Source organism: Podarcis bocagei (genome assembly GCF_964188305.1).
Source record: "Podarcis bocagei genome assembly, chromosome: 8".
Lineage (NCBI taxonomy): Eukaryota > Metazoa > Chordata > Lepidosauria > Squamata > Lacertidae > Podarcis > Podarcis bocagei.
This window is the reverse complement of record NC_138133.1, coordinates 35753638-35777431: the sequence shown is the minus strand read 5'-3', so window position 1 is coordinate 35777431 and position 23794 is coordinate 35753638. Positions and strand designations below refer to the sequence as shown.

Sequence of the window (23794 nt, the reverse complement as noted above, 5' to 3'; positions counted from 1 at the left end):
CAGTTATTCAGCATTCAAAAAGGGAAAGTTTCCCATCGGAATATAATTGACGGATGCGAACAGTTCCTTCCAGGTCACTGGGATTAGAACTGCTGCCTGCCTCTCTGCACTGGGGGCGCAAGATCTCCGTACCCCTCATCGCCAACACACATTACAGTAACTTAAGCAGCCACCCTTCTTCCTGTTGCCGACCGCACGCTATTTATTGTGGGCACGACGCATGCGCTTGTTTCCCCGCCGCCGCCTCCCGAGTCGCGCGTGCGCGCTAGCACCAGCCCTCTTTCGCATCCGTGTTTTCCTGCCCCTCGCTGGCCGCGCGCACCCCTGTATGTGTGGGCGCGCGCGGCCGCTTCAGAGGCGCGTTCTGGCTTTTCACCCCCCTCCCTCCCCTCAAGAGTTCGAACCGCCCAACCGCCTCTCCCTCCGCCATCGTTGCGTGAGGGGTGTGCGCGCGCGCGCACGCGCGCGCGACGGACCGAAGGCACAGGGGAGGGGGGAGGGAAAGGGGGAGGGGGCAATCATGCCGCGGGGGCGGCCTCCAAAACCCGGCGGTAGAGAAAACACCAAAGCAGCCACCGAGTCAGGTAAAAAAATTAAAAAAAAAGAGGAGGAGGCGCGGCCGGGTTCAGCAAAAGAGAAAAGCAAGAGCATAACAAAACGTCTCCGGGCGCCGGGCTGAATCCCTCACATCGCTCGCACAGGGTGAGAAAGGCACCGCGAAACAATCCGCCGGGCCTCGCATATAGTCCCCGGATATGGAGGAAGGCGAAGGAGGAAGGCCGGGCCTATTGTGCGAGGGACTTAGTGTGCGGCCGGCCCTGTGCGGAATGATACCGAGCTAACTCCGCGCAGCCGGAGGCGGAGGAGCGCATGTTGCTACCGCCGCGCGCGCTTATAAATCTATATATAGAGGGAGGGACGGCGAGATTCTGTCAGAACGGGCGAAGGAAGGGAAGCGGGACAGGGAGCGAGGAGGAGGAGGGTGGCGGCGGCGGCGGCAGCAGCAGCGGGGTTGGGCGGCGGCGTCTCCTCTTCTCCTCGTTTGAGGCGCCCTTTCTAAGGCGATCGGTGGCGCGGGGGAAATGGGGGGGTTCCCATCGCGGGGTGGTTTTCATCCCGGGGCGAGCGATCCGCTCTGCAGGCGTCCGTGTGAAGGGACGGGCTTTCCCGCAGCCTCGAGAGGAATGCGGGCGGCACCACCTTTGCGGGCGCTCCGCTGCAGCAGCGGCGGCGGTTCCTCTCTCTGGAGCCTTGCTTGAGCAATACCGTGCCTTCACCCTCCGGTGCTCCGCGACCATGTCGGAAGGCAGGAAGGCTGTGTGTAGTAGTGGCGGTGCGGGGTCTTCTTTGTGTTCTTATTCCCAGAGCCCCGAGACCCACCAAGGTGCAAAAAGGACAGGCTCTGAAAATGGGAGAATTCTCAGCCAGGGATTAGTTCGGAGTACCAGAACTCGGATGAAGTCTTAACTCTCACACAAACCACTCCGTTCCTGGATTCCCCAAGCTGACTTCATTTCAGCAACTTAGGTAGAGAGGGAAACCCATTTCGTCCTTGCAGTTCCTAGACAACTTGGGGTCAGATCCTTGCTGACGCTGCCCACCTCTGCTTTCAAATCCGTGGAACTTTTGAGGCCCTGGCACTCTTTGTACTCCAGTCCTGAGCCTTTTTATCCTAAAAAGCAATGTTAGGGCATCATAGGAGACCGTTGCTCTTCTATTCCAGGTGTTGATGGCTTGGGGTTTTTTTGTACAGTACTTCCTGAGCAGAGGAGGGGGTACTGTGCTTTGTGGCCAGGCCATAGCAATGTTCTGTTTTACTTAACATCCTATGGTAGTACCAGATATGGTGAACCTGTGGCCCTCCTGATGTTGTTGGACCACAACTCCCATCCATTGTGGCAGCATGGCTAATGGTCAGAGATGGGAGTTGTACTGCAGAACACCTGGAGGGCCACAGGTTCACCAGCCTTTGCCTATCCATCCTTTGTCCTGAACTTGATGGAACTTTTTTCTGCGTAAGCATGATTAGGATTACATTGAAGTATTACGTGTAGGTAGATTTTGGATATAAAAGACAGGGAAACTAAATATAATATTTTCTTGCATCTATTTTCCGCCCCCACCCCTGCATCTCAAGTGTAATTGGCTTTTGTTTTGCTCATCTTGCCCCAGTTCTCAAACCATTAAAAAAAAAAAAACTACTTGAAAGTTAGATATCTCTTCTACAGCTGTTGTTGCTTTAAAAACCAAAAACCTGACCCATTGCTTAGCTTGCTGGGCACAATCCCAGCTGGTGAAACAGCAGCAAGTTGGTGGTGGCAATTTTCTCAGATTGTGTGCTGTTTCCTGCTTCAACCCATTGTTCTAAATGCCTGCTGTGAGAGTTGGAGGAGCCCAAATCCAGCTGGTGAAATAGCAGTTGGTGATGATTTAGTAGTTGTATACCCACATCTGTCTACTGCTCTAAATTGATCACTTTCTTCCACGTTCAGTATTTGACACCTTCCGCAGGTGGGTCCCCAAAAGAATCACGTTGTGAAGGGACCAAGAATAAACATACCAATGGGTTTATGAAATGGATTCAAATAAGTTGGCCAAATTTCAGAGGAAAAGTTAAAAACTCTCGTTATGGCTGTTGTAGATGATAGTTGAGGACTGATGGAGCTGGTCCTTGGCAGCGGTGATGAAGAGGCCCTGCAGTCTGCTTTTTTATAGGCTGCTGAACATTACACTTGTGGGGTATCTCATTAAAGTTTCCTGTATTTCTTAAACATGTTTTCCTGTATCCCTGCTTATAGTCTGAGTGTATCTCCACAACAAAAGTGAATTTGTTGCTGTGAGACATTTCTTCCTTAAAAACACCTCATGTTAGAGTAGTCACAGAGATGAAGTGGTGAAATCACACTGAGAGCCACTGTGATGTATTGGTTAGAGTACTGGACTAGGACATAGGAGATCGGGGTTCAAGTCCCCACTAGCCATGAAGCTCACTGGGTGACCCCGGGCCAGTTACTGTGTCTCAGCCTAACCTACCTCATAGGGTTGTACTTAGGATAAAATGGGGATGGGGGAACTATGTAGATTGAGCTCCTTTGAGAAAAAGGTGGGCTAGAGAAATAGAATGAATTTATATTAGTACCTAGCATCTCTGGTCTTCTGTACTAAAAGGGAAGACTGCGAAGTTGGTTACACTTCTTTTGGCGGGAAGGCTCCAACCACAAAACAAGTCAGTATCTTGTTTCAAAAACTATGAAAGAAGCCTACATTCACATTTTACTTACTGTTTTGGGAGACAGTTTCCTTTTTGAACTTTACACTATTTTAAGAATTAGTATCGGTTACAAAACACAAGATGGACAAAGTGTAATATGTACAGGTGCTGAAGTAAACAAAGTGAACAATGTGCAGTTTTTAAAAATCAGAACTAAGTTGATATCTGTGAGTACAATCTTGATACCACAACTTAGCCCATTGATTTCACTAGGTTTTTGTATGCCTAATTCCACAAAGGATCAGGCTGTTAAGAATCCCTCAACACAATAATACATAATAAACATGCAGATAGTTCTACAAATTTAGCTTATTTTTAATAGTATTGTAATTAACATTCTGTTGCGTATTTGGGGTCTTGAGAACCGGATACAAGAGTTGCAAGTACACCTTTCTATTTAGATTGTTCACTGTGTCTGCAGTCGTTTATTATATTTTATGTAACTTTTGAAATCACTGATTATACAAGAATAAATAAGAGGATTGCAACCTATGTAACCTGAAAAGTTTGTTACAAATTAAAGGGGAAAGAAAGGTTAGCTTGTGTTTTTAATATGTGCTGTTGAGAGCTTTAGGCAATGAAATAACTTATTTTCAAATTATTCATATTTTTTACAATAACAAAACTAGAAAAAAAATACAAAACTTTGCAAATGGTAATAGACATTTTTGAGCAGCTGTAAAATAAGCAATCAGAACAAGTTTAATTAAAAAAAGGTTTTTTATTATTATTTTGTAGATGGTGTTCTAACACTGAATACAGAGAACAATAATTATACTCAGCAAGTACCAAACATCCGTAAGTGTGAGATCTGCTTTCTGTCTTTTTCGAAAGACACACAATTCCAGCGCCATATGAGGGATCATGAGCAAAATGACAAGGTGAGTATCTCAATAAATCTGAGTAGCTCTTGTGACAAAATGACTGATGTGGAATAGGTGCACAAATCTCCATTTAATTTCATGAATCAAATTCCAGGGTTCTTTGTAAACCTAATTTTGAGGAAGCTCAATAACATGGAGCCTTCCTACCTCTTGTCATATGCATATCCAGGAAGATATAAGATATATCACATTTTGAAAGACACTATTCTTGTTTCCAGCTTAGGAAGAAATGGCTGTATTTGGGGCATAACAGCTTACTCGAGCCACTGAATATATAAATCTATTAATAATCTAGGAAACAACAATATAAAAGTTCAAGCTTTATCGTGATTCTGCCCTGTTTTGTAATGCCACTGTTTTAGGCAATACAAAAGATCTTAATATATTTAAAATTCTGTTGCACAAATTAAAAATCTAGGATCATAATAAGGGAAGAAGTAAAGGAACAGTCATTTTCCAGTGAAATGTTTCAGGTTTGCTTTCCTCTCTTAAAGCTGAAATGTGTAAATCTCAGTTATCACTCCAAAAGTGCATTGTGTGGGGAAAGTTTTAAGGTGTGTTGGCATAAAGATGGTTTTATAAAGATAGTAAATAAATGCTGTAATATGGTGTGGAAAAGGAAAGGAAGGCCATTGCAGAGATTTGAAGTTTTACTGTTTTGGCAGCTGGCACCATTTCATTTGGCCTTCGTTACTTACTTAAGGAGTTTATATACTAAACCAGTGATGTTTTTGTGGTGGTTTACAATCATAATGATGTGACCTCTGTCTCTTATATTTTCTTGTCAATGGAATTATGAAGCTTAAATATTGCCTTGATTTTGTTTTCCACAAACAGCCTCATCGATGTGACCAGTGTCCGATGTCGTTTAATGTTGAGTTCAACCTTACACTGCATAAATGTACCCACAATGGAGAAGACCCTACTTGTCCTGTGTGCAACAAAAAATTCTCTAGAGTGGCTAGTCTTAAAGCTCATATTATGCTTCATGAAAAGGAAGAGGTGACTATTATCGTCATTTTTGAAGCACATACAGAATACAAAGATGTGGAGGGGAGTAGGGAACTCTTTGTTTGACTTGCAAATGGTGTCATGCTTAATAAATTCCACCAAGGATTTTTTGACGTATGTGTGACCCTGATCCCAGATTGTTATAGTCAGTTTTTCTACCAGCAAAGGATTGAAAATGCTTAAAGTGATGAAATGTTATTATAAAGTGGCTAGTCTTAAAGCTCATATTATGCTTCATGAAAAGGAAGAGGTGACTATTATCGTCATTTTTGAAGCACATACAGAATACAAAGATGTGGAGGGGAGTAGGGAACTCTTTGTTTGACTTGCAAATGGTGTCATGCTTAATAAATTCCACCAAGGATTTTTTGACGTATGTGTGACCCTGATCCCAGATTGTTATAGTCAGTTTTTCTACCAGCAAAGGATTGAAAATGCTTAAAGTGATGAAATGTTATTATAAAGTAATGTATTTTTATGCTGTTTTAGAAAAGAATCAAACCAGTTTACTATCTTTGCAGAATCTTATATGTTCAGAGTGTGGAGATGAGTTTACTTTGCAGAGCCAGCTGGCCTTACACATGGAAGAACACCGTCAAGAATTGTCTGGAGGCAAAACCCATATCTGTAAAACCTGTAAGAAAGAGGTTGAAACATCTTCCCAACTAAAGGAGCACATGAAAACTCATTACAAAATAAGGTGAGAATAGCTAAACGACTAAACAACAAGTAGGTTAAAAGCTCAGTAACTTCTCTGGCTGACCCATCATACTTGCCTTCCTCAGAAACTCTAGGATGAACACCCATAAGCAAAGTAGGCCAACCAGATTTCACGCTGATATCTTAACTTGGGTAGCTATTACCATGAAACATCATCCTTACGCCTAGGTGAAGTTCCATGTGAAGCACAACAGTTAGTAAAGCTGACAGGGTTTTGTTATGCATCCTTCCTTCATTAATTCAAGTGACTTTTCGTATTGTTGCTTAAACTCTGCTAAACATGTCAGGAATATTTTATTTCACGCAGATAATTCAGGCCTTTTGATTGGCAAGAATACTGTGGAGGAAGATAAATGAGCAAAAGTAAAAATTATCTAGGAAAGCAGAACATCAATTCAGTAACAGGGAGCTGTTTATAACTAATACTCTGACTTAATTTTAGATGTTAAGCTGCTTTAGTGCTGCCCACTCAATCCCACTTGTGGGAATTCTGTACATACATTTCTGCTGTGCCTAAGGTGTAGGATTATGAAGGAGTGTGTGTACGTGTACTTTTGAAACAAGGAAGTACACATGTATACTGTGCACATGACCTATCTGACATCATATTCCATGTGTGAGATGGCAAGCACCCTTCTTAAGTTTTTATAAGCACTTGTATTCATTGTATTTGGACGCGGGTGGCGCTGTGGGTTAAACCACAGAGCCCAGGGCTTGCTGATCAGAAGTTCGGCAGTTCGAATCCCTGTGACGGGGTGAGCTCCCGTTGCTCGGTCGCTGCTCCTGCCAACCTAGCAGTTCAAAAGCACGTCAAAGTGCAAGTAGATAAATAGGTACTGCTCTGGCGGGAAGGTAAATGGCATTTCCGTGCGCTGCTCTGGTTCGCCAGAAGCGGCTTAGTCATGCTGGCCACATGACCCAGAAGCTGTACGCCGGCTCCCTTGGCCAGTAAAGCAAGATGAGCGCTGCAACCCCAGAGTCGGCCATGACTAGACCTAATGGTCAGGGGTCCCTTTACCTTTACCTTTATTCATTGTATGTATTTATTTCATAAAATTTATACACCTCTTGATTGTAAAAAACCTCAAAGCAGTTCACAGAAGATAAAATAGTAATACCAAGGAAAAAAACAGCACCAAACTTTTAAAACAAAGAAAAGTTAAAATACTAAAACAGATTTATATAACCTCAGCTTTCTAAGCATGTGGGTGGACTTGCCTAAACAAGAATGTGTTTAGCTGTCACTGAAAAAAGTACAGTGAAGGTGCCTGCATGATCTCAATGGGCAAGAAGTTCCAAAGTTTAGGCGCTGCCACACGAAATGATCGAGTCCATACAAATGCGGAACAGGTATGATGTGGCTTCTGTAATAGTGCCAATGCTGCCAGTTGTAGATAGGGCACATGTGGGGTAAGGCAATCTCATAGGTAAATTGCTCCCAAGTTGTTTATTTAAAAGTTCACGGCTTCATTAATCAGGAGATAGCTGCAGTGTGTTTGACAGTAATCAAGTGCCTACTGGGTTTCTTTTGTTGTCTGTGTTTGATACGGATTCAGCTTGGAAAGTTTGTAATGAAGCCATAATTATGGTTTGCCCTGTACAGGCAGACCTCTGGTTGAATGCGCTTCGGGTTGAGCGCGTTTGAGTTGCGCTCCGCGGCAACCCGGAAGTAACGGAGCGTGTTACTTCTGGGTTTCGCCGCTTGCGCAGAAGCTGCGAAAAGCGACATGCATGTGCGCAGATGTGCCATGGCCAGTTACATTTGCTTCTATATGTGAACGGGGCTCCGGAACGGATCCCGTTCATATCTAGAGGTACCACTGTATTGTTACCAGTAAAGCATCTACAATACTGTATACCTGGCCTTCATTTCTAATTCCAATTCTCTGTAGAACCAGAATTAGTTGGGATAATGATGGTAATCTGTTTACCTTTCAAATGAGGTGATAACATTGCAATTGAATTCACCATAATATTTAACTGCTTAATATATGTCTACAGGATATCAAACAGCAGGTCATACAACAGAAATATTGACAGAAGTGGGTTTACATATTCATGTCCACACTGTGGAAAGACTTTCCAGAAACCAAGTCAGTTAACACGGCATGTTCGAATACACACAGGTAAGGTGAATAAATCTACAGAGATATGTGTTTGAAAATGTGTATAGACTTCAGATAACCTAATGAACACACACTGCTTGCTTTTGCTTCCCTATATAAACTTTTTAGTTAAATGGGAAAATTGAATTCCTTACAACTGTTGATGCTAATTCACAAAAGAAGATCTCCAGCTGAGTTGGGAGGTTCAGAACACAGCTCAAGCTATGCCAGCTTAACTCTCTCATCTTCGGCTCAGCTGGGATCCAGTGGCAGTGGCGTAGCGTGGGGGGTGCCAGGGGGGGCAGGCCGCACCGGGCGCAACATCTGGGGGGGGGGGCGCGCTCGCTGCCTCCGGAGTCGCCGAAGAGCCTCGGGCGCAGGCTGTAGCAGAGCCGCATGTCTCGCGGAACCGACGAGCTGTGCGCGCGCCCGGGCTGAAGGCGCCCGGCAGGCAGCGGCTCTCAGCGCTCGCCGCGGAGGACACGCCAGGCAGCCCCTTCTCACAGCCCCGCCTCTGCCGCTGCTGCTGCAGCTGCTGGGCCATTGCATTTTCCTCGCCTCTCTGCCCCCCTCCTCCTCCAGGCAAGCGGCGTCGTTTGAGCGGCAGCGCCAGCAGCAACTCGCAGGTTAGGGGTTGGGGGGGCGCAAATTACGTGCCTTGCCCCGGGTTAGGGGGCGCAAATTACTTGCGTTGCCCCGGGTGCTGACAACTCACGCTACGCCGCTGTCCAGTGGATTGAGCCCTAGCCGGGCAGATCTTAAGCTGGTGTAAGCCCTAAAAAAGGGATGTGATGGGACCTGAATTATGCTGGATGTTAAGCAGGTTCAGCTCAGTCACATAACTTGGCAACCTGGTGTAAGTTAAAAAGGGTGGCGTTAACTCAAACACTATTTTGAAGGCTTGCTTTCTTGCTACCAGGCATAAGGTGGCTCAATTGTCCGGTGGATCTTTAACACTGGTTTAACTTACACTGGCTTGTTTTATGACAGCTTTTAGTGTATAGGATTGCTCCCTCAGTGTGAAATGGGAGTTAGGAGCATAAATTGCTATATGGATATACAAATTATATGAATGGGGTCTGCTTGTAGTAGGTGCCAGTTTTCGTTGAAGTTTTATTTGGAAAGGGAGCAATGCACAAAATATTAGATGTTCAAGGTTCAGTGTTGTCCTGTGCTATGTGTACAGCCTGTACAACCTGGGCCATGTGAACTGACTCAAATACATCAATTTGCTTGTGTCAAGTTTTACTGAAATAACCTTGCAGTTTCCCACTCATGTTATTGAATGGAATAATGAACAGCTGTTTCTGGGTGAACAGCTTGCTCCTGTCTCTTCAAGTTTTGTTGACCTTTTAACTTAAATTTTCATCCTCTTTCCCTTGGCATTTATTCTCTCAAGCTGGCTTCTGATGCATATTGGCAGGCAAGCTTAATGCAATCATTTTAGACCGTATGGCATGTATATATTGAAATTCTGTGTGGATAAGCTTTAATTAGTATTCTGATATTTGGTATGACCCTAACTATCAAACATTTTGCCCAGTAATGTGTATTAAATAATTTTAATGAAAGTAAACTTAATTCTCAGAAATGTGGAATAATAGTTTTACAAGGACCCCCTTGTTATATGTGAAATGTAGAAAATGGCCACAAGAGGTCAGCCTTGGCCCTAGTTTAAGAATTAACTATTTCAGTCCCTCCACTACCACTCCATGAAATATATTCTATTTTCAGGACTTAAGTATATATTGAGGAGTTAGATGTTTAAATCAATGTAAGAGAGATGCAAGCTCCTACAGCTCACTTTAGATTGGCTTGAAAATGACCCCAGGTCATCCTCATGATCTTGTCACAGCCCTGCTCCATACACAGTCCAGCTACAGCCAATCTGTGTGCATTGAGTAATGGAGCTTCAGGCTGTACTGGATGGACTGTATGGAGGACTTCCCATTGCTACTTCAACCCCAGGTTTACAGTAGCACGGTGTGTGCATATGCAGATTCTGAAAGCTGATATAAGTGTGTCTTGGAAGTCTCCAGGACTGTTCATCCAGAAAAAGTTGGTGGGGCCATTCTCTAAATAAGTACTTTTTATTGATGGGCTAATAAGTATACAAAGCAATATGATACTTATTTATGTATAGTTGAGAAGGATGATCAGACAAAAAAATACAATATTTAGGGGGCTATTTTATCTACGAATGTTTGCTAGAGGGAAAAAATACGGGTTTCCAGTAGAGTATTGTAATCATAGCTCTGTTTCACTGTACTGTTTTATGCCAAATGCATTTAGAAATTGTTACCAATGAAAACTCATATTTCTGTTTTATGTGTGTGTATAAATATTTATTTTTGTTAGGTGAAAGGCCATTTAAATGTAGTGAATGTGGAAAAGCATTTAATCAGAAGGGGGCATTGCAAACCCATATGATTAAACACACCGGTGAAAAACCCCATGCCTGTGCCTTTTGTCCTGCAGCCTTTTCTCAGAAAGGCAATCTTCAATCACATATTCAGAGAGTTCATTCAGAGGTAAATAGCACAGCTCATTTCTGTTATTGGCTACACACTTTAAATGGCAACAGGTCCTGAATTAACATCTTCATCTATATTCAATGCCTGCAATTTCTGAAACATTCATTTTATGGTCTAATACTAGATGGAAGAAAAACATTTGGTTTCTTTTGTTTTCGATGCATCTATAGATTTCCATGGAATTGTAGTAGATAATTTTCAGTCACGTTTTTGACTTCTTTCATGAAAAGTTCTTGCTTTCTGGGGAAGGGAGGAAATTCCCCCCCCCCTTTACATTGTTTTTACACCTGCCCCTTCCCCCTTTTGCCCCTTCAGTGCAGCCACTAACAGCTATCATTACTTGCCCCCTTGTCTGTTAGATTCCATATTCTCTTCACAGTCACCCTATTTTCATCAACCTCTTCCAGACAGGAGAGGAGAAGGACTTGCTCTGCCTGATTGCTGAGCAGCCTACTAAGGGGTATCGTCATTAGAAATATTGGTGGATGATAATAGTGAAGTAGCAGTGATAATGGCAGAGTTCAGAAAGGATAAGATGAGGAGGTGTTCCATTGCAAGGGGATGGAGATTTAAGCGTGAAAGGTGTACAAAGGGCAGAGGCAGTATGAGTTCCAAAAAAACCATCTGTGAAATGTCACTGGTAATAGTGCTTGATATCAGCTGTAGTAGAAAAATTTATATAGCTCCTTCTGGAGCACACAAAAGCAGTTGTTCACTAAAGTAATACTCCCCTGGTAAAGAACTATTTTAGGGCAAAAGTAGAGATGCTAGCAATGTTTTTCATTCTTGGCCTGAATATAAGCTTGAGAAGTTTGAAGTTTTTATCTCAAAGAAGAGCTGAGCATTGCAAGGTTCCCAAATCATTCTCCTTAGACTAAAGGCCAAGTTAGAAAGAATTCCTTACTTACATAGTCACACCTGAACCCTTCTCCACTTTGAAATTTAAACAATACTTTACTGTCCAGGAGAGCAGGGTTGGAGCACTCTAGAACAGGAGTGAGAAAGTGGAAGATCAGATCTTTTCCCTCTCTCCCTCTCCCATGAAGTAGGTTTCCCATGGTCCTTCAGAATGTGGTTCTGACTTCAGTAGTTGTATTGGCTTTGGAAAGAAGCTGAGCTGTTTCTAGTTGTGGGAGTTAAGTAATTGAGCTTACTTTCTGAGCCACTCTGACACAAGCTGGATGGAAGTCTCTCATCACTATTCAAACTTAATAGGTTTTATAGAATGTTGAATCATCTTTTTTTGTCCTATTTTGATTTGAGCTGCCATCCTCTTTGTGCTACACTTCCCTGTTCCTACCTCCCAGGTGGCTCCATCTCTAATCTGACACTTTCCTGCTTATATTTTATCCCCCCCCCAATTTTAATCACAGCATTTATATGAGGTACTAATTAATTTACTTAGTTTCAGCTACCAATCAAGCAAGCCCATTGACATTGTTATTCATGGTTCAATGTGTTTTCCATTTTTGGGGTGGAAGATAGTGTTCATTTGGTGAGTGGGAATAATTATGATATGCACAATGCTCAATAATATGGTTGGGCTTTTTCAGATCTTTAATGCCTTGAGTTCATCTGTAATGCAAATTTCACTGCTCTGTTAGCTGGGGAATAAAACAGGGCTAAGGAGATACTGGCTATAGTTTGTTGTGGTTGTAATTGCAAAGTTTTAAGACTGAGCATTCCTCTCCTCTTTTGTTCCTAAAGGTGAAGAATGGCCCTACGTATAACTGTACAGAATGTAGTTGTATCTTCAAAAGTTTAGGCAGCTTAAATACTCATATCAGCAAGATGCATATGAGTAGCACACAGAATACAACGAGTTCTACTACAGAAACATCTCCCTTGACAACGGTAACCTTTACATTCTCATCTCTTTTGGTAAAGGGAAGCAGACTCCCAATGTCTTTGCTCTTTGAGATAAATATTCTGTTTGTGTATGTGTGAGATATGTCATCACACTTCCTTTAGGTGAGGCAAAATCCAGCAAGAATTCTTTCCTTTAGGTCCCTCTGAAATTAATGGTTTTGCATCACCACAGTGCTCTTGGGCAATGCCTATTCATTTCAGTGAGGCGTGCCTACAGAATTGCCAAGTGAACTGTGCCATTGCCTTAATTTTTCTTTTTTTAAACAGGCGAGTGATAGATTCTTGACAAGTAATTCATTAATTCATTGCCTGGTGTCCATGTATTGGGGATGTGCACTTTTGATCATTTAATCTTGCCTTGTAAAGCTTGCTTCCCCTTCCTCTAGATTCATCTGTGTATAGAAGATCCAGTACCTTAAGCTTTGTGCATCTGATGAAGTAGGCTCTTGACTGTGAAAGCTCACAGTGTTAGCCTTTAGGGAGCTGCAGGAGTCGTTGTCATTTTGATACAACAGATTTAACACAGTTACTTTTTTAAAACAACTTCAGTGTTTTTATTTTTTTTAAAGGACTCTTTTGACTTTCAGGTATTGCTGTTTTTCATTATTGGAGAAATGCTGGTTTTGTTTGGACCTCACCCTAAACCATATTTAAAATTAAACTATGGTTTAAACATGAACAAGTAGCATACTGGAGCATGCTGCTCAGTTGTCACTTCTGTGGTCCTCTGCTACTCCTTTTGTGTGCCAAGGAAAGAACAGACTGGAGGTTGGCTTCATGATGTACAAACATATCACTTGTGGCTTGTTTCTTGCAAACAAACTAAGTGGTAAGCCCCAAACAAACTGGTTTCTGCTTGTGGTTTGGTTTAGTGAGAAGCAAATCATGAGCATTGTTTCTTATATAACACAAAGCCAGACGGTGTTTTGTTTCCCCTACCTTCCGGTGTGCTAAAGGAAGGAACAGTGGAGGAGTACAGTGGGGGCTTTTGAGTACCATGCATTATCATGCTGCTTGTTCATGTTAAATCATAGCTGTATTTCAATACAGTGCTCGGACTATTGTGTTAAAGTCACACATTGCCTTTCTCTTTAATATTCATGTCAGATGCAGAATATTTCTTCCTTTCTAGATAAAATGCACTTAGGGAGAAATCCTGTGCACTAAAAGCTGGCCCAAAAGCAAGCCAGTGCAAAGTTACACCAGATCCAAACCCCGTTCAGCAGCGGGGCTACTGCTTTGGCTGTACTGAAGCCTGGCAGAGGGAAATCAGTCCTTTAAACTGGTGCTTCATGCTGGTTTGCCAGGTCATGTGACTGAGCTGAATGGGTTTAGGATTAAGCCTAACCCTTCTCTCTGGTCCTCCCCTGCCACACCCCTTTTAGGGCCTGGTTGAGTCTGAGATCTGTTGTATCTTAAGCTGGTCATTGTGGTGGATATTGCCATAAACTGTCCCCTTAAGGAAACAAATTTAAAGAAAAAAACATTGTGAATTCAAAAATTTAACAAAACCAATTTTATGCAGTAATGTCCTTGTGGCTAAAATAAAAGGAAACAGCTAAGTGTATACTATAATTTGATTAGCCATTATCTTGCTTGAGTTTTAATAGATTAGTTACCAGCAGTTGCCCTTATTCATTTAAGTGCCACTTATATCCAGTAATCAGGTATACGCTAAAGAGGAAAAGCAGGGTTTTGTATCTTAATTGCTAGAAAAGTAATACAGCTGAAGTAGCTGTGTAAATTAAAAAATGTGATCTAAGAATATGTTTTTCTGTATAATTGAATACTTCTTAAAAAAGCATACTGTTTTGCTTGATCTTAATTGGCAGTGGCAGTATAACCTTTTAGATTTGCATATTTTATTTTTGTACAGTTAATGCTTCTATTCTTTTTTCATAGGATTCTGTGGCTCAGCCTCTGACTTTAGCAACAGTTAATTTGCTACAGCCTGTTGATAATAAATGGAAGAATGTGAGTATTCTAATTCTTAGCTTAATTGTGTTGCATTGTTATGGTAAAACATATCTTGCAAAATTTTCCACATCTTTGGCTTGTGCTACAAAGTTTATTACATCTCCGTAAAACAGTTCAAAGATGTTGCAAGCTACTTTAGAGACTTCAAAGAACTTTATGCTGTGCGTTTCCACTTTAGGACCCTATTTTAATGATTTGTAAGGGTAATTTTTGTGCAGCTTGCAAGAATGGGGGGTGATAATTCAGCGGGAAAAGAATGTCGTGATCCTGTTGCCAGGGTTCACAGAGGGTGCACTTGCATGGTGCATGTAGTCACACGATAAGGGCGATTCCCTCATGGAATGAGACTGAAGCCAAACCTAAATAGGTGGCTAATGCTGTCAGAATCAGTTTTGTATGCCATTTTTTTTATTTACTTTCAAATGTCTATACCACACTTCCATAACAATATAGCAAGGTGGCGTACAACATATAAACAAGGCTATAATAACATCAGTAAATACTTGTCGGTAAAGAAAGAAAGAAAGAAATGTTGCAAAGTTCTGTCTAAACAATATAGCTTTTGAAAGATATCAAAATGAAGACATAACTTCTGCTGAACCTCTACTGGCAAGGAGCCTCACAGAACAGGGCCTGCCACCAAAGGCTCAGATCCTGGAAAAGGCTCACAGAACCTCAGGAATGTTGGGTGTGTGCATTGTGGTTTAATAAGAGGTTGATGCTCATGTAAAGTAGCTAAGATTGTATAAGTACATTTCTGGAATGGGGCCAGTGTGCTTGGTGTGAAAGTAGAAAAGCATTGCTATTGCTAGCTTTTTAATACTTATTGACAGGGTGGATTTGATTTAAATCAGATTGATTTAAATCACGGTTTAAATTACTAGTCAGTAAGACTTGATTTATTTATTTATTTTTTTACAGAAAGACTCATTCTTGCTGATATAATCTTAATATTTACAACCAGAGGAAGGTTTCATTTTTGTAATAATAAATTTTCAGAGTAGTTTTTACATTTATATCAAAAATTACTGATTTGGTTATACTGTTAGAAATACCTAGATAATTATGAAATTATTGTGAGGTTTAATAAGTTAACTTTATATTTGGACAACTTTTCTGCTGTACTTTATTAGGAGAAAAATAATCATTTCCTTAATTACAATTTAAACAATTTATTTAACTAAAGCAATAACATTATAGCATATATATCCATGTTTGTTAACTGATGTGGTTAATCATTTTTTGTTGTTGTTTCTTTTACAAAAACAGACTGAGTTTTAGCACACATGAAAAACTTAAAACAAAACCCTTATTTCCAGATGAATAGCCTTTGGACTATAATGTAACTTAAATAGAAAACTATCTTTAGAAAGATTTTTCCTCCCAACACATTTTATTTTAAAAATCTGATTTAAATTTAAAAAATGTGGTTTTTTTAAAAAAAATCATTGATTTTTATCCACCCTGCTTATTAATAAAAATTTAATAAATAGATGTTCAAAATAGATGTATCTGTGTTCTTTGAAAGTCTTGAACTTTTGTTTGTGTACCCCCCTTACAGAAGGATAATTTTATAATTTAATTTACACCTGTAAATTGATATCTTATTGCCTCTTTCGTAGTAATTTTATTTTATATATTTCTATATTTTGCACTTTTTCTGCAAATATTTAACCAGTTGGCAGATAAATTGGTTCTTAAAGGGGAAGAGCATGCTAATATGAATTCACAACAGAAATGAATCCTGGATGTTATTGCTGCAGTACCTTGGAAATTCTTGGCTTGCAAGTTCTGTTTCATACTTTCTCATTATTCCAGATATTCCAAATGTTTTGTATTGTTTAATTCCTTTACAAATGACATTTGTATATTTAAGACGACATCTCTTTTGTCAACAGACAGAAAATCCAGTAACTTCAGTGGCAGGACATCAAGGTCAGCAGTCTGTAACTGACGTCATTCAGCAACTGCTTGAGTTGTCAGAGCCAGTGGAAAATAATCAGTCTCAGCAACCTGGTCAGCAACTCAGTATGGCTGTGGGAATAAACAGAGACATTTTGCAGGTAGGGTAAAAGAAACTATTTTGGAACCTTACCTACTCTTTCCTAAAATTTAGTAGGCTGGGTGGGGTGGAGGAAACAACTATCTTCCCTATACGGCGTCAGATCACCTCTAACTTCACCCTGCTAGATTGTGCTGGGAGCTGAGAAGAGTCACATGTGGAGAAAAGAGTACTAGATACATTAGGCTATGGTGAGTGGTCCATGACTGCTTTCATCCTCACCCTAACACAACAATAAAGGAGTGGGTGGTCCTCCAGTTGTTAGACTTCAGCTCCCATCAGTTCCAGCCAGCATAGTCAATGACCTGGTAATGGGAATCCAACAACATCTGAAAGGCTTCCCATCTCTGCCCTAGTGTTTGCTGTGTTTGATTCCCAGTAGCTACGGTAAACATAGAAAATTACTGCTTGATGCAAGACTCCTCTGTCCCTAGTGTTGAGCATTCTTGAGGGAATGGCAATAGCAGCTGCTAAGTACTTTCTTCCAGTGAGCTTCATTCTCCATTCTTCGGTGTCCAGAGCTGTCTTAATACTGCTTAGTCTCAGCTTTAATAAAAAAAGAGATAAATATAGGAATTTTGTTTTTTAAAATAGTGGCATTATATGACAATTTTTCTTTTAAAAAAGCACTGCTAATTAAGCCTGGTAAAGCTGTAGCTTTTTGGAAACAGAGAATGTTCCTCTAGTTTGACAAAATTCCATTGGGTAATGGATTGAAATTGTTAGGAGTTCTGCTCTGATTTTCTGAAAGAGAGGGTGCTGCATTTGTTAGATTCTAAATATTGTTTCTAATATAACAAGTGACTGTTGACTTCAGATTTTTTCCCCACAAGTAAAAAAAAAAAGTTATCTGAAGACTTCAAAATAGTCAAAATATAATTCTTTGTATAGTTGACTTATTGCATTCTTGCCAAAACCTTTGGTCACATATTTATGAATCATGCGCTCAGTTTAATTCATTATGTTTGTCTTAGCAAGCCTTGGAAAACAGTGGGCTGTCTTCAATCCCAGTCTCAACAAATGCAGACTGCAGTGAAAACAAGACTCCTTCAAGTCAGGATGAAAATGCAGAAGTTCAGAATCAAGTCAACCCCAGCAATCCAGAACCAATTAAAGAGCAAGAAAATCCAGAAAAAGTAGAGAAAAAGGAAAAAAGAGTTCTGAAGAAAAAATCCCAGTTTTTACCTGGTAATAATGAAATTGTTCACTATACAATACCATTTATTATTGTTTATCACATCCATTTTTCCTTCTTGTCACCAGCCCGTGGAACAGATACTGGGTCATTTCAATTCACTAGGAGTCAGGTTCTTTGAAGACAACTTGGCTGGGGATTGGACTAGGATGCAATTTCTGCTTCCTCATTGGAGCCAATCTCTTGTCCTCTTGGAGAATCGGGTGGAAGATTAGATGGGTGAAAATATGAGGTTGGGTGTAGTTTATCAGTCTTGTAAACTTAGTCCCCTTCTCCTGGAAGTCCAGGAGGGGTGAGTTGATCACTTTCTGGGTTCTTGATTTTGCCAATCTGTACCAAGGACTCATAACCAGACAGGACTCTTAATCCCATTATTTCCAAGACTTGGGCACCCTAACTTTCTGGCTAGAAAAATTCCAATCTCCCTCTTTCCATGAGAAAGTTAGCTAATTCTTGCACTGTGCAGAACAAATAACTCTTAATGTGCTCTTCACATCAAAGGGAATGGATGATATGCAGGCAGATGGGTTAAGCAGACAGGATATTTAAGATACCTGGAGTGCATAATACCCTAGTTTTAGCAATGAGAGAGTCTACAATCACATTTATCACAATCCTTTTCCTTGTGGTGCTGTAGCAAAGGATTCAGACCCATTGTAACATCAGTTCCCATGTTCTGGTTTTTCTTGAAGATGGGCTCAAGCAAGGCCTTAAGCTTGATATTCTCAGTGACAACTGACAGACTGTTTTTAGCTGGTGAGGTCCAGTAGGTCTCCTCATGTCCTACTTCTTAGCGCTGCCACACATCTCCCCATTGTAAACTAAATATAATACTCCACCAAACATCTCTTCCGAGGTGTTTACTTTTTAACTCTTAGTCAAGACTGTATTTTTTGTAGTTATTAACTCACAGGCCAGACCTCTGGCCAGACCTTTTCTTAGTTCCTAAAGCCAATTCTCATTTCCATCTTATGCTCTAAAACTAAGTATATTAATGGAACCGTTAAAATCTTACCTGTGCAGGACCTTCAGTCAATTCCCCTCCATTTGCCACTTTTGAGGAGAGTTATGACACCTTAAACTATCTTACCCATGAAAAAACAGTGCTACCTGAATATTCTACTCTTTCCAAATATAATAAACATCTTCTCTTAATTAATACATTTTTCCAATAGAATTTATTTAGGGCAGTTTATCAGTTTAAATAGAACCTCACTGTATAATCTAGTTCCATTTATTTCCCCTTGCTTGTTTTATTTTAATCTAATATTATGATTAAAGCTAGTTTCTTATACTTACAATTTTGTTTAAATCTGAGAAGAGCCGTGACTAAAGGGAAATGGAAGATGTCATCACTTTGTTTACCATAATTTAATATTGAGTCTCCTTTTCAAATTCTGACTTCTTTTTCTGAGACTGTTGTATTAATTGTATTTTAAGTAGTAAAATATGTACTTCTGTGATCTCCTCTAAAATTGTATTTCAGGTACCATACGTGAGGAAAACGGAATACGATGGCATATTTGTCCATATTGTTCTAAAGAATTTAAAAAGCCCAGTGATCTAGTGAGACACATCCGCATTCACACTCATGAAAAGCCATTCAAATGTCCGCAGTGTTTCCGGGCCTTTGCTGTGAAGAGCACCCTCACAGCACACATTAAAACACATACCGGCATTAAGGCTTTTAAGTGCCAGTACTGTATGAAGAGCTTTTCTACCTCAGGAAGTTTAAAAGTGCATATTCGCTTACATACAGGTAAGCTGTCACATTTATCTTTTCATAATACTGAGAGAACTTCCTTAAGAATAGGAAAGTCTTACTGAAAGTTGCTTATGTGCCTTTTACATGCAGGACATTTTATCTGATTAATTAGCAAGGAATCTGAAAATATTTTCCACCCAGTTGTTGTTGTTTTTTTTACAGTTTTAATCAGTAATATGAAAAACTTCAAATATTTTCGACTTCCAGGTTTGAAATCTTGCCAAGTTCTCACTTTAGCAAGGGATGTTAATTTTTTATTATTATTATTTCAGGAGCTTCATCTGCATGTCTATTTTAACCAAAGCAGGGCGAGGCAGTGAAATTGTATTGATTCAACCCTTCATGCACTGTTCATAATATTTTACAGAAGAGTTGCCATGTTAGTCTTTTGCAGAAAACACACCAGAACTTTGTTTTTGCTTATCCTCTAATTTACTAGTCCTTAAGATGCCATAAAAGTAAAACTCTTCATTGGTTTTGGCTGTAATATGTAACTGATGCTCAAGTGATTTTCACCTTAAGTTTCACATGTATTAGCCCAATAATGCATGATCCTTAAATGACAAAATTGGGACTATAGATGGACTTTATATTACATATGTATGGATAACATGTGGTGGAAAGACAGATGGATGGATGAAATCTTGGTGTTCCACCACAGATTGGTTATACTTACTTTAGTCAGTGTTTGACTGGGACAGTAGTTGACTTTAAGATGTGATTTGAATAAGCACCCTGTAACATGTGCAATATTATTTAAATGTGGATATTGCCAGTGCTGTACTATGTTGCTTTTGGATGTGTATTGCCACCCACAGTCAGGTGTAACTTGTCTCATTTAGCTATGTTTAAGTAGAGCTGGATTGGGTAGTAAATGTTTTGGAGCATGGAAGAGGAGCAGGAAGAAGTGTGCAAGTCAAAATATTGCATATGAACTCAGTGTCCTACACTGGTAGGACATCAGTATCTCACAGACTTTATTTCGCAGAGACTTTATCGCTTTCAAAGCTGTAGAATATTAAACACATAATACGCTATTTTTTTTTAGGTATTAGACCTTTTGCTTGCCCACACTGTGATAAAAAGTTCCGAACTTCTGGTCACAGAAAGACACACATTGCCTCTCATTTTAAACACACGGAACTAAGAAAGATGCGGCATCAGCGTAAACCTGCAAAGTTTCGTACAGGAAAGACGAGTGTTCCAGTACCTGATATCCCTTTGCAAGAACCTATACTCATCACAGATTTAGGTAAAGTGTGCACAGTATGATTTGCTTGCATAAAGTCTTACTATTTAGAATAAAACTAAAAACCAGGATTCCCAGTTGACCAAAGAGATGCCTGAGGAAAATGCTTGTTGATTGCGTTTTGATGGTCATTACTGTGAAAGCTGTTATGTAATTAGGCGTGTAGCTTACTTTGTAGTCCTCTGAGCCATTGATTCGGTTAAAGAGACATTTTGGATAGAGCACAGTGTCTGTGGCAGTAATGCAGTTATCATGACTTGCAGCATTACACTTATAACACAAGCTCAGTATGTGGTTCATGGAACAAATCAGATTCGTATGCCTGTAATTGTGTGAAAAGCTGAAAGATGATACGTAGTAGTTTTTAAAATTTCATGCAGGGAAGATATACAAGGAAAGAAATATTCTACATTTTCAGCATAATTGTTCTCAGCCTGTTGGTCACCTGAGATTTTAAATAGCATAGTGTAAATAACTACCAGGTCTTTGCAAAATTAAGCTGATATCTTCTGATAGCTAGTTTGTTCATTTAAAAAAAGGAAAACATTTCCTTAGATAGACACACAGGAATATACGGTATTTAAGGCTTTAAAGAGAGTTTTAAGTTTTAACATTCACATAAGCTAAAGTAACAATAGTGTCTTCTTTTCTCCATATGAAGTGGAAGGAAGGGTATAATTACAATAATTACATTTTATTTATAATTGCATTTCATTTAGGAGCAGGAATATGGCTCTATTTGGACAATCAGGATCTTGGCTTAATATCCTGAGATAGGTACAAAGGTCAGGCACCTGCATGCAGCTATGTTACTCCTCCCTTCTTATAAAGACATAATCAAGCCAGAAAGCCTCAGTTAACCAGAGCTTCTCATTGCATTCAGACTGGGAATTATGGTTAATTACTTCTAAGCAAGCCAGAACACAAAGCCATGATTTAAAGATGGCTTCAGTATTCTGGCTGTTTTGGAAGCCCTTAACCATAGGAAGTGTGGTTCCTGACATGCTTCACCATTCATGTGAAGAGCAAAGCAGTTGTGGGTGGCTGAAGTTTGTCCATATCTCAGTTTCTTAAGCTAAGAGCATGACAATTTGAAAACAGCTGCTGTTAGGTGTTACAATTGTTTTAGTATTTGAAACTGTCTCAGTTTGATCCGTCTTTTTCTTTCCTTCTCTATACAGGTCTTATCCAGCCAATCCCAAGAAATAGCCAGTTCTTCCAAAATTACTTCAATAATAATTTTGTGAATGAAGCGGATAGGCCGTATAAATGTTACTACTGTCATAGAGCATATAAAAAGTCTTGCCATCTTAAACAGCATATACGGTAAATTCCAGAGCAAAGATGTGGGTGGCTGAGAGAATGTTCTAAAAATTAAAGAACAGGAAATAGTTCTTTCTCTGTATTCTCACATCTGTCCTGTGCTGCTATACTGCCAATATACTTGCTGTTTCACCTTTGTTCCAAAGGCATAGAGGCATTAAGGTTTAGAAAGCACAAAATACAGAGCTGCGGGAGAGTGTGATTTTTTTTCTTTGTGAGATTAAGAGGGAATCTTCACTTCCCTAAATAGTGCTGACCTTGTCCTGTGAATAGTGAGGTGCCCTGCATACCCAAATTAGATAAATATATTAAAAGAAATAGATGGTATAATTATTTATTGCATCATATAATTTTATTATACGCTAGGGCTCAGCACCCCTAAGTTTAGACCCCCCCAAATCATGATGCATTATGCCTAGCTTATTCCACCCTTCTCCCTTTGAACCACTGATTCTTCCTTAACAATCAGCAATAATGATAAAATAATTTTTAAAGTACAGCATCATGTTTATAACTTGGGCTAGGTAGCAAGAACTTTATGGGTTCAATCCTGTAACTGGAAATAATTATAGATGTAGAATAAATAATTACTTTTAGGTTTATATATTTAAAAAACCCAGTTATAATGTAATTTAGTATGACTATATACTAATAACAAACTCATTCTCCAAGTACTTATTTGTTGGCACCATCTACACATAGTAGGAACATACTAGTAGGATTGGGGGAACCCAGAGCTTTACAGAAGCATGTACACATGCACACACCCATCAGAAAAAAATCTATAAGGGAGAGAAGAGACATCAAAACAGTTAAGTGAGGACCAAACATGTTCAGTGAGCACAAAACGCTGGCAGATGCTTTGTGGGGGAAGGCGGAGGGGTGGGTTGGAATGGGTTGAAACTTGGAACAGCAGCATTTCATTCAGCAGCATTTTGTTGCAGGTCCTACTGTGAACGTATAATAAAATACTTACAAATCAGTTTTGCTGATTTGGGAACAGTTATATGAGCGCCCCTCTTCCACCTGATCATTAATAATCTTGAACTTGAACATTTGCTCTTCCTTCCGTCACACTTTGGCATTTATTTATCTTTTAAGATCACATACTGGTGAGAAACCATTCAAATGTTCTCAGTGTGGAAGAGGCTTTGTGTCTGCTGGAGTATTGAAAGCACATATCCGAACACACACAGGATTGAAAGCTTTCAAGTGTCTAATATGCAACGGGGCTTTCACAACTGGCGGGAGTCTAAGGAGGCATATGGGCATCCATAATGACCTTCGACCATATATGTGCCCATATTGTCAGAAAACATTCAAAACCTCATTAAACTGCAAAAAACACATGAAAACTCACAGGTACGTGCATTTTAATTGTATGCTTTCTACGAGCACTTGATCTTGTATTGGTACTGTCTGCTTGGGCAGCCAACCTTTTCAGTTTGGGAATTTTAAGGGGTCTTCTCTGTGCCAATAATGAATTTCTAGCCAACTTCTAAATGAGTGATTAGGGCTGGCATGGTGTCAGCATTTGGCTTGGTCATGCAAGGGTCAGGGCCCCAGCAGTTATACATTGGTACTACTTTTAAAAAACATGTTCAAGGCCTATCACTGGGTAGGGAAGCACTAGGCTGGACATCTGTAGCATCTCCCTTTGTCCAGTGTTTGGTCCTGTCTCCAGTCTAGTGTTATTTTGCAATCTTATGTTGGTGCACAGAGGACCCTTAACAGATGTATTTTTTGGGGTGGTGGAGTAGGAAAATGTAGCTATGTTGGGTCTGGGACTTCTCCACGTAGTGTAGGACCCATCTCAATGTTCAGCTAAC

General features: G+C 40.2%; 1 protein-coding gene across 5 annotated transcripts in view; it reads left to right on the top strand.

Annotated features, from left to right (window-relative positions):
* The first annotated feature begins 480 nt into the window (after positions 1 to 480).
* The window catches only part of ZNF236 (zinc finger protein 236), a 44282-nt gene continuing 20968 nt past the window's right edge, over positions 481 to 23794 (top strand). Inside the window, exons 1-14 of one of the 5 annotated variants that reach the window (XM_081205394.1) lie at positions 481 to 584; positions 4010 to 4152; positions 4993 to 5157; positions 5688 to 5866; positions 7888 to 8012; positions 10350 to 10522; positions 12233 to 12379; positions 14297 to 14368; positions 16270 to 16434; positions 17408 to 17621; positions 19115 to 19387; positions 20442 to 20645; positions 21824 to 21968; positions 23067 to 23327. In XM_081205394.1, the coding sequence (XP_081061520.1) occupies positions 521 to 584; positions 4010 to 4152; positions 4993 to 5157; positions 5688 to 5866; positions 7888 to 8012; positions 10350 to 10522; positions 12233 to 12379; positions 14297 to 14368; positions 16270 to 16434; positions 17408 to 17621; positions 19115 to 19387; positions 20442 to 20645; positions 21824 to 21968; positions 23067 to 23327 (2330 nt within the window). In that variant the 5' untranslated portion in view covers positions 481 to 520. The other 4 variants (XM_081205392.1, XM_081205391.1, XM_081205393.1 and 1 more) reach the window with 4 other exon arrangements.